The sequence below is a fragment of the Eschrichtius robustus genome, chromosome 14 (genome assembly GCF_028021215.1).
Source record: "Eschrichtius robustus isolate mEscRob2 chromosome 14, mEscRob2.pri, whole genome shotgun sequence".
Lineage (NCBI taxonomy): Eukaryota > Metazoa > Chordata > Mammalia > Artiodactyla > Eschrichtiidae > Eschrichtius > Eschrichtius robustus.
The window spans coordinates 97,875,521-97,888,090 of record NC_090837.1 but is presented as its reverse complement, the minus strand read 5'-3'; the positions used below and the strand labels follow the sequence as shown (position 1 = coordinate 97,888,090).

The window sequence follows — 12,570 nt, the reverse complement described above, 5'->3', positions numbered from 1 at the left end:
AACATATCCACAACGATTTACAATGGCAGCTAAATTGTATTTAATTAATTACTTCTCCAATAAAGCTTACTATTTTGTAGTTAGTGAAGGATATGATACTGACACCAGCCTAGAAGGGAGATGTGAAACAAACACATATGATAGGAATTTATGATGATGAAAGAATCTACAAAGGAATTCCTTCTCTTCCAAGTTTTACTCTCCTCTAACAATAAATAGGTAGACATGAAAAAATATATACTACACCACCTTTGGCTCCCTCCGCTGAAACAGAAGTTATCTATTTTAAACTATTCTTAAACAGCATAAAATTGAAGTTTTCTCTACAGCACTTGCTAGATACCAGGCACTGTGCCCGGTTTGGGGCTAGAAAGATTTACCAGGCAAGGCCCCCTTTCTCAAGAAGTTTACAGTGTGGTGGAGAGACAGAGAAATAAACAGACGGGGCGTTTGTGATGGTGTCTGCAGTAGAGACCAGCTCAGACCTATGGCTGGGGGGACAGGAAGGGGGCTGGGGGCAGGGAAGCCACTGAGGCGGGGATGGGGGCTGGGTGAGGTCAAAGTTACCAGAGGCTCTGACCTCTGCCTGGACCACCCCCCCCCCCACAAGGTCAGGAGGTAGGGTGTGGTCCAGGCAGAGAGATTAGTCTGAAAAAAAGTGATGCAAAGTAAGCGTGGAGACCAGAGTACGAAGCGGCGGACCCTCTTGTGGATCTGGCCAAGTTAGGCACTGTCTTTAAAAGATTATGGTGTGACTCGTTCAACCTCCAGAAATGTATCTTGTACAACGTTGAGTAGGCGAGCAAGGCTTAAGGCAGCATTGGGCATAACTGAAGACGAGGCAGCAGGGTGCAGTGTCCTCAGAGGGAGGCTGGTCACCTGGCAAGAGAGATGGAGAGAGGTGCCAGGTCCCTGCCGACCAGGGCAGCGTGTGCAGTGCCGCGTGTCCTGGGGGACACGATCTCCAGGACTCCTGCTTAAGTGACAAAGCAAGAAGCAGAGCAGCGTCCAGAGTGTGATGGCATTTACGTGAAGGTAAAAAGGAGGAAGAAGGGAGTGAACTTGTGCAATGGCTTAACTGTGCCCAGACTGTTTTGGAGGAAGACAGAAGCTGGAAGCACATCCACAGGGGAGGTGGGCGGCCGGGAGGTACCCGGGGATCCCGCCCTTCTCACCATGACCCTCGCAGTGCCCTCTGAATTTGATGTCAAGTGCAAGCGTTCCATATGAAAATAATGAAATAAACTTGATTTCGAGTAGAAACTGAACCGTATCTACTCTGTGCACTTAAAATTTTAAACTCAAATAGCACCCTGGGGTTCCATAAAAAAGCAGAAGGGAGTCGGGTGGGAGGGGAGTGAAGAAAGCTCACCTCTGAGGGTGCAGATTCCCAGAGGAACGAGGGCGGAGGTGGGTGCCCAAGCCCAGGCCTGTGGCCCAGCCCAGCCCACATGGCGCCTGCCACTTCCCTCAGCTGGCCAGCTGGGCCGAGGACGTTTGCATCATTCCTGCCCCTGCAAGGGGCTCTCCCCCAGGGCTGTCCTGCCCGGCTGCCATTGAGCAAAGTTGGAATTCGGGGGAGTCAGGTTTGGTGTCAATTTCATCCCACGCTTTAAACTCACAGCCCAAAATGGCGACCAAGTGGACAGGCTCCTGAAATACATGGGATGGTGTTTAGCTTGTTTAGTTTAATAACTTCAGTTTCTTTTGTATGAAAGTATATCCACTGGAGCAAGAGAATGCTTGCGTGCTCAGGCAGAGAAAACGAGCCAGAATTCAGAATCCTCCACAGAACACACACCCTGAATTGAGATTCCATCTCATACCTTGAAGACAGACGTGAAAATGTGTTTATTGGCTCCAAAATGTATCAAGAGAAGAACGCATTAAAGCTTCTTGTTGATAAAACACTATATCTTAAGGAAGGGTTGTTTTGTGTTGTTTTTTCCAGGATGGTGAAACTAACAGAGGAGAATCTGAAAAAAAGAGAAACCTTCGTGACCTTTCCCGGGAGACCTCAGAAGACAATGACGTGTTTGGTACGTAATATAATAATTAGAAGATGTGATTTCATATGAGAATCGTGCGCAAACACTTTCTCATTTGGAGAAGGTCTTAATTTTTTTAATTACGTGAGTAATCCGTGAATCTGTTCTCATTATTAGAAGTGCAGCCTCTATAGAAACCTGGAGGCCAAGCCCGCTCCATCGGCCTTCTGGGAACGTCCATTCGTTCTCCCCGATGGGACCGCCCTGGCCGCCCATGGTAGCCGTCCTCATCTTGTTTTTGCTTTTGGTTTTGTTTCGCATGCCTTTTTGTACCCACAGACACCGGACATTTCCCAGATTTTCCCTTGCTATATGCTATGTCTCTAATCATCTACTTGATCAATTGGGTGTGGGCATTGGGAGGCCAAGCAGTTCTGGTAAAAAAAAAATAGCTAACAAGGACGGGAGATAGTCCCAGAGGCTGGATACGGTGGTGTTTATTTTAACTACGAAGAGTGACTCAGGAGGTGTTGGGAAATGTGTTTTCTGTAAAAGTTTACTTTTTCATCACCCTAGAGATAGAGGTTGCCTCTCACCCCAGGAGTGAACGGGCAGGTGCCCACCCATTCCTGTATTAACGCTGTTGGGTCCACCTCTGCCGCGTGACAGTGACCCTGGATTACTTGCCCAGCGTCACAGGCCAAACTGGAACACGAGCAGACCTGCCCGTGGGCATCGCTCTTCTCTCCACGTATTCGTATTCCTGGAGTGTGAGGACCGAACGCCAGACCCTGAGGTCTCATTTATCAAAACTAGAGGGCCCGGTTTTCTCGCTGCTAAGATAAGCCTTGGCCACAGTCTGCCCAGCCTGCAGGTCTGACACTCAAGGAACAAGGCCTCCCCACCGTATTCCTGGCCTGGTCTCTGCTTATTTCTGGAAAGGGTTTCTTTACGCTTCCCTTGCCAGGCAGGAAAATCCATCCCAATTTTCTTTGTTCCTGATTTACCTGCTCTTTTTGAAAAATCCTTTCCTTCTCTATAATTCCTTCCTTCTTGAGCAGAACACATAATTACAGAAGTACCGCTGCCCACTTTTTCAGTGTCATAAGCTTCCATGAAAATCAACGTAACCCCAAGGCCCAGAGACAAAACACAGAGGATTAGTTAGATGGAAATCAGACAGGAAATCACTTACTCTCTCCCGGATTCTACCTGCTTCACGATGATTTCCATAGGGATTTTTTGGACCTGAACACAGTCCAACGCCTCTAGGTAGTGGGGTTTCCACTCCTTAGGGGCAGAGGAAGGAGTAGAGGATGGCATCCTGGCTTGGAGAGTAGCGTGTGGCCTTTGGACTATAGAGGGAGGCACGTCTGACTGTCAGTGACTTTAACGCTAAATCTGCCTGTAAACCTCTAAGATAAAGGTGCCTTTAGCCCTGTATTCCAACTGCATATGTGTATAAACACATAAAAGAGAATGACAAAGTAGAAATGTCCATAGTTAGGTTCTATATATGAATAAGAGTAAGTTTTAGAATTTTTTTTTGGCTAAGCTTACTTATATTTAAAGCAAGCATCATATTTATCATTCCCCAGGTTTACCACTTTTAGGATTATTCGAAACAACGTCAGCCAGTCTTTTACTGTCAGATACACACACACACACACACACACACACACACACACAACACAATTATACTGCATGTATGTAGTACCTGTATGACATAGCATGAAAAAGATCTATAATAAGCCTTTTCCTTAAGTTATAAACATGGTGTAATTCCTGAAGAACTTTTAAAGGCAGCCCTCTTTAACCTTCTCAAACGCATACTCAATTTGGAGAAATTTTTTATTATCTGGAGTTGAATGTGAAAGCCAATGGAAATGCAGATGTTTCAGTCCTGTCACAAAGTTAGATTTGCCTTTTACCGGGAAGAATAATGCCACAAGCCAGCTTCTGCCTGTCTTGTCTACTGTGACTTTGCGGTGCCTTGAACGCTAAGACAGGCAGGAATATCTGCTGACTGGAGGTACCGCTCCCAGGCCAAGCTCTCAGCCCATCAGCGCGATTAGGGAGTAGTTCCCTAATCGTCACCTTCAGGGCATTGCAGCTGGTGCCGCTGAGTCACAGCAGAGGGGAAGCGTGACCACGAGTGAGGGTGACCCGGGACACCTCCTGGGCTCCACTGCTCTGTGCTCTGCCATCCTGAGTCACACGGACGTGGGCCCTGCAGAGCCGTCGGGCGTCTGCTTTTGAACTTCATAGTCTCCCACTCCTGAACGCTTTCCTGGGGTCCAACGCCACCCCAGTCTAAAGGTGCAGAGTGATGAGGGGAAAAGAGGCTGAAATAATCTTGGCTCTCCATCTTGACAATCTACTTTTGGAGGAAATATGTACGATTTCCTTTTAAATCCTGAAGTGTTGTACAAACGTCACTCGACGTGAAATCAGCGGCTCCCTCCCACTTTACAAAAAGGTCTTTCCCTGACTAGACAGAAATTCCCCGAATCTAAGAGGAAACGACGCTTTCGTGATGTTCCATGAGCCACGAGTCACCAGCAGGCACTTAATGATACTCGTCAGGCTCCTGGTCATCATTCTGTCCATGTGTCAGCAGAATTGGGGGCAGGTGAGGGATGTGGGGAAGGCCATTAGCCTTCCCCTAACCCACGTCTTCAGGACACTCGTACTCAGGGTCTCGGTGGAGGTTGGGAAGGCCAGCTTTGCGAGAGTCCTGCAAGGTGTCCCGACTGGGGACTGTTCTGGAGAGTCCAGAGGCTCTGTGGGCGGCGCTGACCCCCGCACAGGTGCCTGAGTCACTGGCTCACGTGCCTGATGCATGAGTTGCATAACTTAAACCAGGGGAACTTCCTCCGTGTGTGGTGAACGCCTTAGGACTGACTTGGCAACGCGCTTAAGAGTTCTATTTACTTTTTCGTTCTCTGGGAAAGTTTCACTGAAGGATTTAGATCTAATAACTCATTGGAGCGCACTTGTAAATCTCCTCCTGTAATTTCTCCTCTGACTCTGGGGCGTTACACTTGGGGAGTTGTGCCTGGTCACCCAAAGAGGAAGGAAACATCTTAGGGCTCGGGAGCCCTACAAGAACCGCGTGCTGTCTGGGCTTCAGGGAACCAGGGTGTTTTGCGGTGGGACAGTTGCTGGGCTTTTTCTGGAACCTCACAGCCACGCACATGGCACAAGCTAGCCCTGCCATTTGAAACCCAGGTAGGAAGGAAGGTGGGCCTTCACCGCCAGCCCCCTCACCCTCCCCCAGAGCTAAAGCAGGGGGCTAAAGCAGGGGCAGGTAATTCAGCCGAGGTGAGCAAAAGCCCTAGGTCTCCCTAACTGTACCCACGAAGGAGCGAGGTCTCCAAGAGAGGGCACCCCTGCTCTTTCCAGAGCAGCTGTGGATCCTTCCAGATGCGACCCTCATCTCAAAGGTCAGAGCGGAGGGCTGAGTGCCTGTCACGTTGGGTGAACGCTGGTGCAGCTCCACAGGGTCGTAGGATTGTGAGAAGCGGCCGCGCATCGGGTCAGAGCACTTTACACAGCTAAGCCACGTGCGCGTCGCAGGGAAGGGCAAAATCCTGTGAAAGTCACTAGTTCACTGCTCAGATAATGGAGGGAGAATTGTCGATGTTTAATGTTTAGGGGGAAAGCATCCATATTAGAAACATTTGCGTGTATGTCTAAGCATATAATTATAAAGTATATAATATTATATATTATTAATTATATTGTTACATTTTTAAGTGGATAGAAGTATATATATATGAATGCATATATGTGTGTCTTTATTTCACAAGGCTTGAGTTAACTTGCAATAAGAAAAAGAAACAAAATACCAAAAAATGTAAAGCGGAGATGAAGTAAGGCCGCACGTACATTTGTTGACTGTACAGCAGTTGCTGTGTTGAACTTATTTAACCTGTAGTTTCCCAGCTGCCCGATGGAAAGTGAGACCTCGTCAGCTTTTCCTTTTACACAGGACATAGCCTCCCCCTACCCCCATGATTTAGCTCTGTGGTTTGGGGCAATGTACTCCCTCATCTTTCTGTGTCTTGGTTTCCTCACCAGCACGTAGGGGTGATAACAGAGCTGCCGGTGAGAAATAAACAAGCTGACACCTGTGTGTCACTCCCGTCTGCCACGGTGACAGCTGTTGTTATCAGACAGATGCCCGCATGTGCTCCTCAAAGGAAGCAAAGCTGTAGTTAGTTAACACACTGTCAGAAAGTTTTCGTGTTTAAATTTTTATCACAGATGATCACGTGGTCGTCAAGGACCTCAAGGTGTTTTTATGGCATATTGGTGATTCGTTTCATATGCAAATTGAAATAAACTGAATGAGCTTCCTTGCAGCTTGGAGCCCATTCAAGGCTCGTGTCTCTACCTGTGACCTGGTGTATCATTCCCGCCACACCCCGAGGCAGCTCAGCCTCCAGGGAGGAGAAGTGGGTGCCCCTCATGATGGGGAGGACCTGTGAGAACGTGTGTGGCCTGAGATAATGCTCGGCCAAGTTTGGAAGATACTCTGCCACAGACAGATCCTTTCCCTGAGAATTTTCACGTAGCGTTTGAAAAGAAAAAAAGTTGCATTTTTTGTTTGCTTGTTTCCAAGGACCTTCCACAAGGAAATCTTTTTGAGATGCTATTTTAGGTAATATTTTATTTAATATATTCTGATTATTGGATTAAGTTACAAAATCAGTAAGTAGCAGTCATTACTGATGTAAAATTCTATCTCAACTCAGTAACGAACGTAGGCGAGGGACCCACTCTGTCCTGCCCTGCAAACTCCTGTTTAACGGTCCCTCCCCAGATATAATCAGTGCCCTTCAGAAATGATCATTGCACAGCCTTTTTCCTGAGACTATCTGATGGTAGCCTTAATGTATTGCTAATTGTGATTCGGCTGTTGCCTGAGGTCTTCTGCTCTTATCTAGACAAGTGATAGAATCGATACTGTATTAAGGGCGTCTTTGGGGTGGATAAAAATCATAGAATCAAAACCAGAAGTTGAGAACTTGAAGGAATATTAGAATCCATCTTATCCGCCTGGTCACTGTGTCGATGAGGGTCTGACCGCCAGGACAGTGAAGACAGAGGCCTGGGGACACAAAGGCAAGGTTGCCGCCCAGGGTCCCTGGCCCTGCTCTGAGCCCCACCAGGAAAACAGTGGCTTGTCCTGGATGGCCCGTGGGGAACAGAGACGCCTCTCCTTTGACAGATAGGTTAGAACAGTGGAACATCGTAACACGTCATTATCTCTCTGCGCATTTGAGTGAAAAGGAACGACGCTTTGTGTCTTTCAAGCACGCGTTTGCCCATCTGCGCCGCCTGGTTGTAGTTCCCGCGCAGCCCTCCGGGGGCGCACTCTTCCCGCTCTCCGTGTGTGTATTTCCGGCCGAAGCCCCGCTGCTCCCAGCGGTGCTCAGGTGATGCTCCCGCGGTGCGCCGAGGCGTGTCCACGGCCAGCGGAACGTCGGCTCTACTCGGCAGGAGCTGCCGAACGGATGTCTCGGCGTCCAGGATTATCTTGCTTCTCGAGTGAGGCCGCACCATCTAGTAGCTGGGAGTGTGGACCCAGACCTCCGGGCCGGGTCCTCAGCCTTTCTCTCTGCGCTTCCGGTTCCCCTGCGTGGATGGGGATCCCAGTACCGCTGAGCTCCGGGCTGTCGTGAGGGGGCATCGGAGTTACACAGTGCAGGGAGCGGCGGTGCGGGTGAGCAGGGCAGGTGCAGAGCGGGGGCAGGCGGCGTGGCCCTCAGCCCCTCCCTCGCGGCCGGGGGCGGGGGGTGCCTGCCCGCAATGCTGCCTTCTCCCAAGGGCCCCGGCTCTCAAGTGAAGCCCCCGGTGACCTTTAAGAGTCCACGTACACATATGGTATTCGATGGTACGTACAACGTGTAGACTAAATGTGCGTACCTGCGCGCTGGTTTCCTCTTTTTCTGGATTTTCTGCCCTGAGCCTCATTTTCCTGAAGATGAAATAGATCGGCAGAAGGGAAGGAAGGGCCCAGTGAAAACTCACCGACGTCTCAGGAATCTGAGCGCTAACGTCTCCCTTTCCCACGAGGACACGATGCGGTGTGTTGCCGGTGTGGTGCTCTGGTCCCTCGCGTCCCAGCACCTGAACAAGCCCACCTCACTCACTAAGCCGACACTGACCCGGCACCTTCCACGTCATGTGGTCCAAGCCACCATCAGGGCTCTCACCTGGATTCGCTCAGGAACCCCGGCTTCCATCCTGACTGCCGCGCGCACGCCCACCCGTCTGTTCTCAACGCCCCTGCTCAGAGCCCTCCCGCCCTCCCCGCGGTCTGTAGGGCCCTGCGGGCCGGCACCCCTCTGACGGCACCTCGCACCCTCCCTTGGCTCCTCCCCCGCCTGCTTGCTGTTCCTGGAGCGCAGGGCCTTTGCACGGGCTGTACCCTCCTCCTGGGATGCTACACCCGCATGACCAGCCCACTTAGAAGAAGAGAGCTGCGTTAGGGCAGTTAGGCTGTGCCGACCTCCCAAACGAGCTCCCAGGCCTCGGAGCTCCATGTCGTAACTTCACCCGTGTCCCGGCCCAGCAAGGACAGGCAGGAGGCCCCCTGCCAGCAGTGACTCGGAGGCCCGGGCTGCTTCCATTTGTGGGGCGGGGAGCCAGAGGCACGTCCCCTGAGGGGGACAGCGTCCATCACATCCGCTGAGGTTCCATGGGCCAGAAGTAGTCACGGGACCCCATCGCATGACCCAGTCTGGCTGCCGGGGACCGAGAGGAGGGGAGTGGAGGCGGCCTCAGCTCCACCACCTGCTGCGGCTCTCGAACGGGTGTCTGCAGCTTGTGTGTTGTCTGCCCCCCGACTGCCCCGATCCAAGGCCCTCGTAGGAGCTTGTCAGCATCTGCCGATGACGGAGGGATGGGTGGGACGCCACCTCCCCCTGCAGCCCGTCCCCTCCTCTCACTAAGACACCTTTGCAAACTGCTGATTTTCACCAGAAGTGCCCCCCGGATCGTGTGACCTCAGGCCTGAGCTCTTTCTTCCTGAGAAGTTCTGCCTCTGGGCCGCTGCTGAGCGAGAGGTGTACGGAAGAGGGCCAGGCGGGTGGGAGGAGCCCGGGGTCCAGTTGCTGCCTGGTGTCTCCTGGCACGGCTGAGCATGTCCCCTGGGCACCCACAGCGCCAAGACCGGGATGAGGGCTGTGGTTCGCGAGGGAGTGAGGCTCCCAGTGCACGGCGAGCTGGGAGAGCATCAGCCGGCGCCGGCGATCGGAGTCGCAGAGGCCACAGCTGGCCGTCCAGGCGCTTCCCCCACTGGTCCTGGCCTTCAAAATAGAATGTGCTGCCGAGAGTCACTTGAGGCCAGCAGAGTCACAATAGGGCAACAGAACCATTTCCAGAACAAAAGGGGAATACAGGCCGTAGGATGGCACAAACTGCAGCTGTGATGGGCTTGGCCAGCAGAAGGCACCGTGTCCCAGCCGGGACCCGGCGACTCGGAACCCCCGTGGCCCTGCCCGTGGACCCTTCCCCTCACCCACTGCCACAGGCGAGCCTGCTGGGTCTTGGGTCCCCAGCTTGAAAGCACCCATATTGGCTTCCATCAGGAAAAGTGACTGTTTCCAATTTCCACCTCAAGCCAGCCTGAATTTGTAACGTGGCCCTGGGAGCTGGCGTGTGGCCGGGGCGCTGTCACCTCCGAGTCCCCGGCCAGTGGCCCCGGCAAACCCGAGGACAGTACGCCTCGAGGGCGGAGCAGGTCGAGGGCACCTTTCCCAGCCGGACCCCCCCTCCTCCGCCTTTGGCCAGTTCAGGAGATGGCCGTGGCCTTGCTTGTACTTACTTCAATGGGAGAGGGACGCCTGCGTCCTTCACGAAGCTTTGAAGGGTGAGCCTCACCTTCCCTCGTTCCCACCAAGGCCATTACTATGAACACTGTCTAACTGAAGAAAGAACGTCTTCCGAAAGGCGCGTGAGGCATCTTGCCGCGCTCTGGTCCTACGGGCGCCGCAGGCCAAACGCAAGCCGCTCCCTCACCTCCCCCAGCCCTTACCCATCGAACCAAAACTGGCCCTGCCCCGTCCACGCCCGCATGACTGAGTCCTGCTGGTCACCTGCGGTCTGCCCCGGGGATGTTAGGTGTGACGGATCAGGAGGGCTGTCACTGGCCGTCACTGCTCACCTCTGTCTCCCAGGGGTGAGGGGACCGTGGTGGCCGCCCTGCCCCTCGGCACCTGAAGGGTTAAGGGGAAATCGGCCCTGGGTTCGGCCCAGGCTCCTTGTCCTGGGTCACCCTCCCTGTATGAGTCCAGATCCAGGGATGGAGACGCAGCCCCACACCTGTTCCTGCAGGTGACCTAGCCGTACCTGAGCTGGGACGACAGTGGCAGGTGGGCTTGTACAATAGACCCTGGATATGACTCAGCTTGGCAGCTTTCATGTTGTCATTAGAGAGGTGACAGGCAGTCAGAGGTGTTCCTGTCATTCCCCAGCAAGTGAGCTCTAGGTAAATTGCTGTGATTTAGGCACATGAATATTGGAATGTTTTGTTAGTAGACTTTTTGCAGCCAGGCCGTTTTTATTTCACGGCTACAGTATAATCATTTTCCAAGTTATATAAAATTTACATTAAGAAGGTACTCCTTCTGCCTTCTTTCCTGTCTCTCTAACAGCCAGGGCCCTACCCGGATAGTTGAATTTTGTACACTATCTTAATTAACTTGAAAATTGCCTCTAGCTGAAATTTTGTATTTAAGTTGCTTCGAAAAATCGTGTCTTAATGTTTCCTTTCTCTCTCTGGAATCTTTGATAAGAACCAAAGACACTGTGGCCCAGGGTTATAAGCGGAGGTCCCGTACCTGGAAGGCAACTCTGTACCAGGATCTGATTTGCCGCAGGTGGGGGGACAGGGCGACAGGAGCCTTGCCTCCAGGTGGTAGATAACCTGTGATGCCGCGCTTGCACAGCAGCTGCCCCGGTGCCTTACGGTCTCTAGGGTAGGCCTCGTGAACGGTCTGTCTTTCTGGGAAGCAAGTGCAGTTCCAGCCACAGAGAAACGGAGTTTGACTCACATGCACGTCCACTCACACTCATTCCCATAAACACTCTCCCTGCCTCACGCTCATGCTAACGCACACACTCACACACTCGGTCAGGCACACTCTCACACACGCACACAGGGGAAGGCAGGGCCGGAGGGAGGGAGGGGCGGCCCCACGTCCGGGCCCCGGGGTGGGCGCGCTGCTCGGCTGCAGGCTCGCTGGTGGGGACCGTGGGGACCGTGGGGACCACACATCTTCACTTGCGCGTGAGGAAGGTCGGGGCAGCTGCGCCCGGCTGGGTGTTGTTGGCAGAATCTTCCTGGCAGTTTCCTCGCGGGCAGTTGTTTGCTTGTAACTAAAGATGGGAGGGCTGGGTACCTTCAGGAAGATCCGGGGAGCCGTCTCCCGAGGGTGGGCTTCAGGGAGCGGGGAGTGTAGCATTACTCTGCTTGCTGAGATGCCTGTAAAGGACGGGGCGGCGCCTTCCGGGGGGACTTGGAGATCCCGCCAGCGCGTCTCTCTTGGGCCGCAGTTTACGGTGCTGGCTCCTCTGGTCCCCAGGGGTCTGCCTCGCGGTTTCGGGGCTGCTGTCCAGTCCTCAACGTCGTTCTCACTCACCTTCGGTGACATTGAATTAAAGAAGTGAACCCCTGAGATGATGAGGGGTGGGACGCCAGGCTGGGGGGCAGCGGGAGAACAAAAAGGAAAGTTTCAAAACCAGTTCGGGGAGGGAGGGATGCGTGGGTCTGACTCTGAGCCTCGGGGTCAAAGGTGGCCCCAGGCCCCTGGGCAGTGAAGGGTGTGACCCGACCCCAGGAGCACTTTGGGTTCCATACTTGCCCTTTAAAGGATTAGGCGCCTGGGGTGACCAGCTGCACTCTGACACACTCACAGAGACATCCCTTGAAATACGGTGCAGAACTGGCATAAGTTCTTCCTACGCTGGAACTTCTAAGCCATTCAAATAGGAGCATTTATTCAGAAGTAGCCGGGAGGTGTATGTGCAGCCGGGTTCCAGGACCCGGACAGCTGCCTCTGAACAGAGACTAATACTCAGCAAAGCTCAGAGAGGGGATACTGTGCAAGCTGACATGTAATAAAAAATAAAGAGAATGCCATCGTTGTGCTTCAGAAAGCCAGTGTCTTCAAAATTATAAAATATCATCTACAGTTTTCAAATCTCGTATACTTTTGCGACCGCTTCTCTCTCCAGCGCAATGCTTGAGGCAGGAGACGAATCTTCTGTCCCAGATCCATGTCAGTGAGTAACTCCCAAGTCTGGAAGTATCTCCCTGGGACAGGAGTGCCTTGGGGATGTGTAACTTCTGGAGGCCAAGAGAGGAGCTGGAAGATGGAGACACTGCTTATCAAAGTCTGTCACTTGTGTCACTGCCGCTGTCACTCCACTAAAGAATGTCAACAAGGACAAACCCTGCACTTAGCAAGAGGGCAAAACAGCACTCGTTTCCATGGCTACACAAGAGAGCATCCTTTGGTCACTAGTTAACCAGTGACAGTAACTCTAACACATCCCAGGCCCCGCTGAG

General features: G+C 52.6%; 1 protein-coding gene across 1 annotated transcript in view; it reads left to right on the top strand.

The window, feature by feature from the left end:
• MBP (myelin basic protein) overlaps nt 1-12,570 on the top strand; it is a 116,040-nt gene that overhangs the window by 52,551 nt on the left and 50,919 nt on the right. The window contains exon 3 of the mRNA XM_068563093.1: nt 1,952-2,039. Coding sequence (XP_068419194.1) covers nt 1,952-2,039 — 88 coding nt within the window. The remainder of the gene's footprint in view (nt 1-1,951; nt 2,040-12,570) is intronic.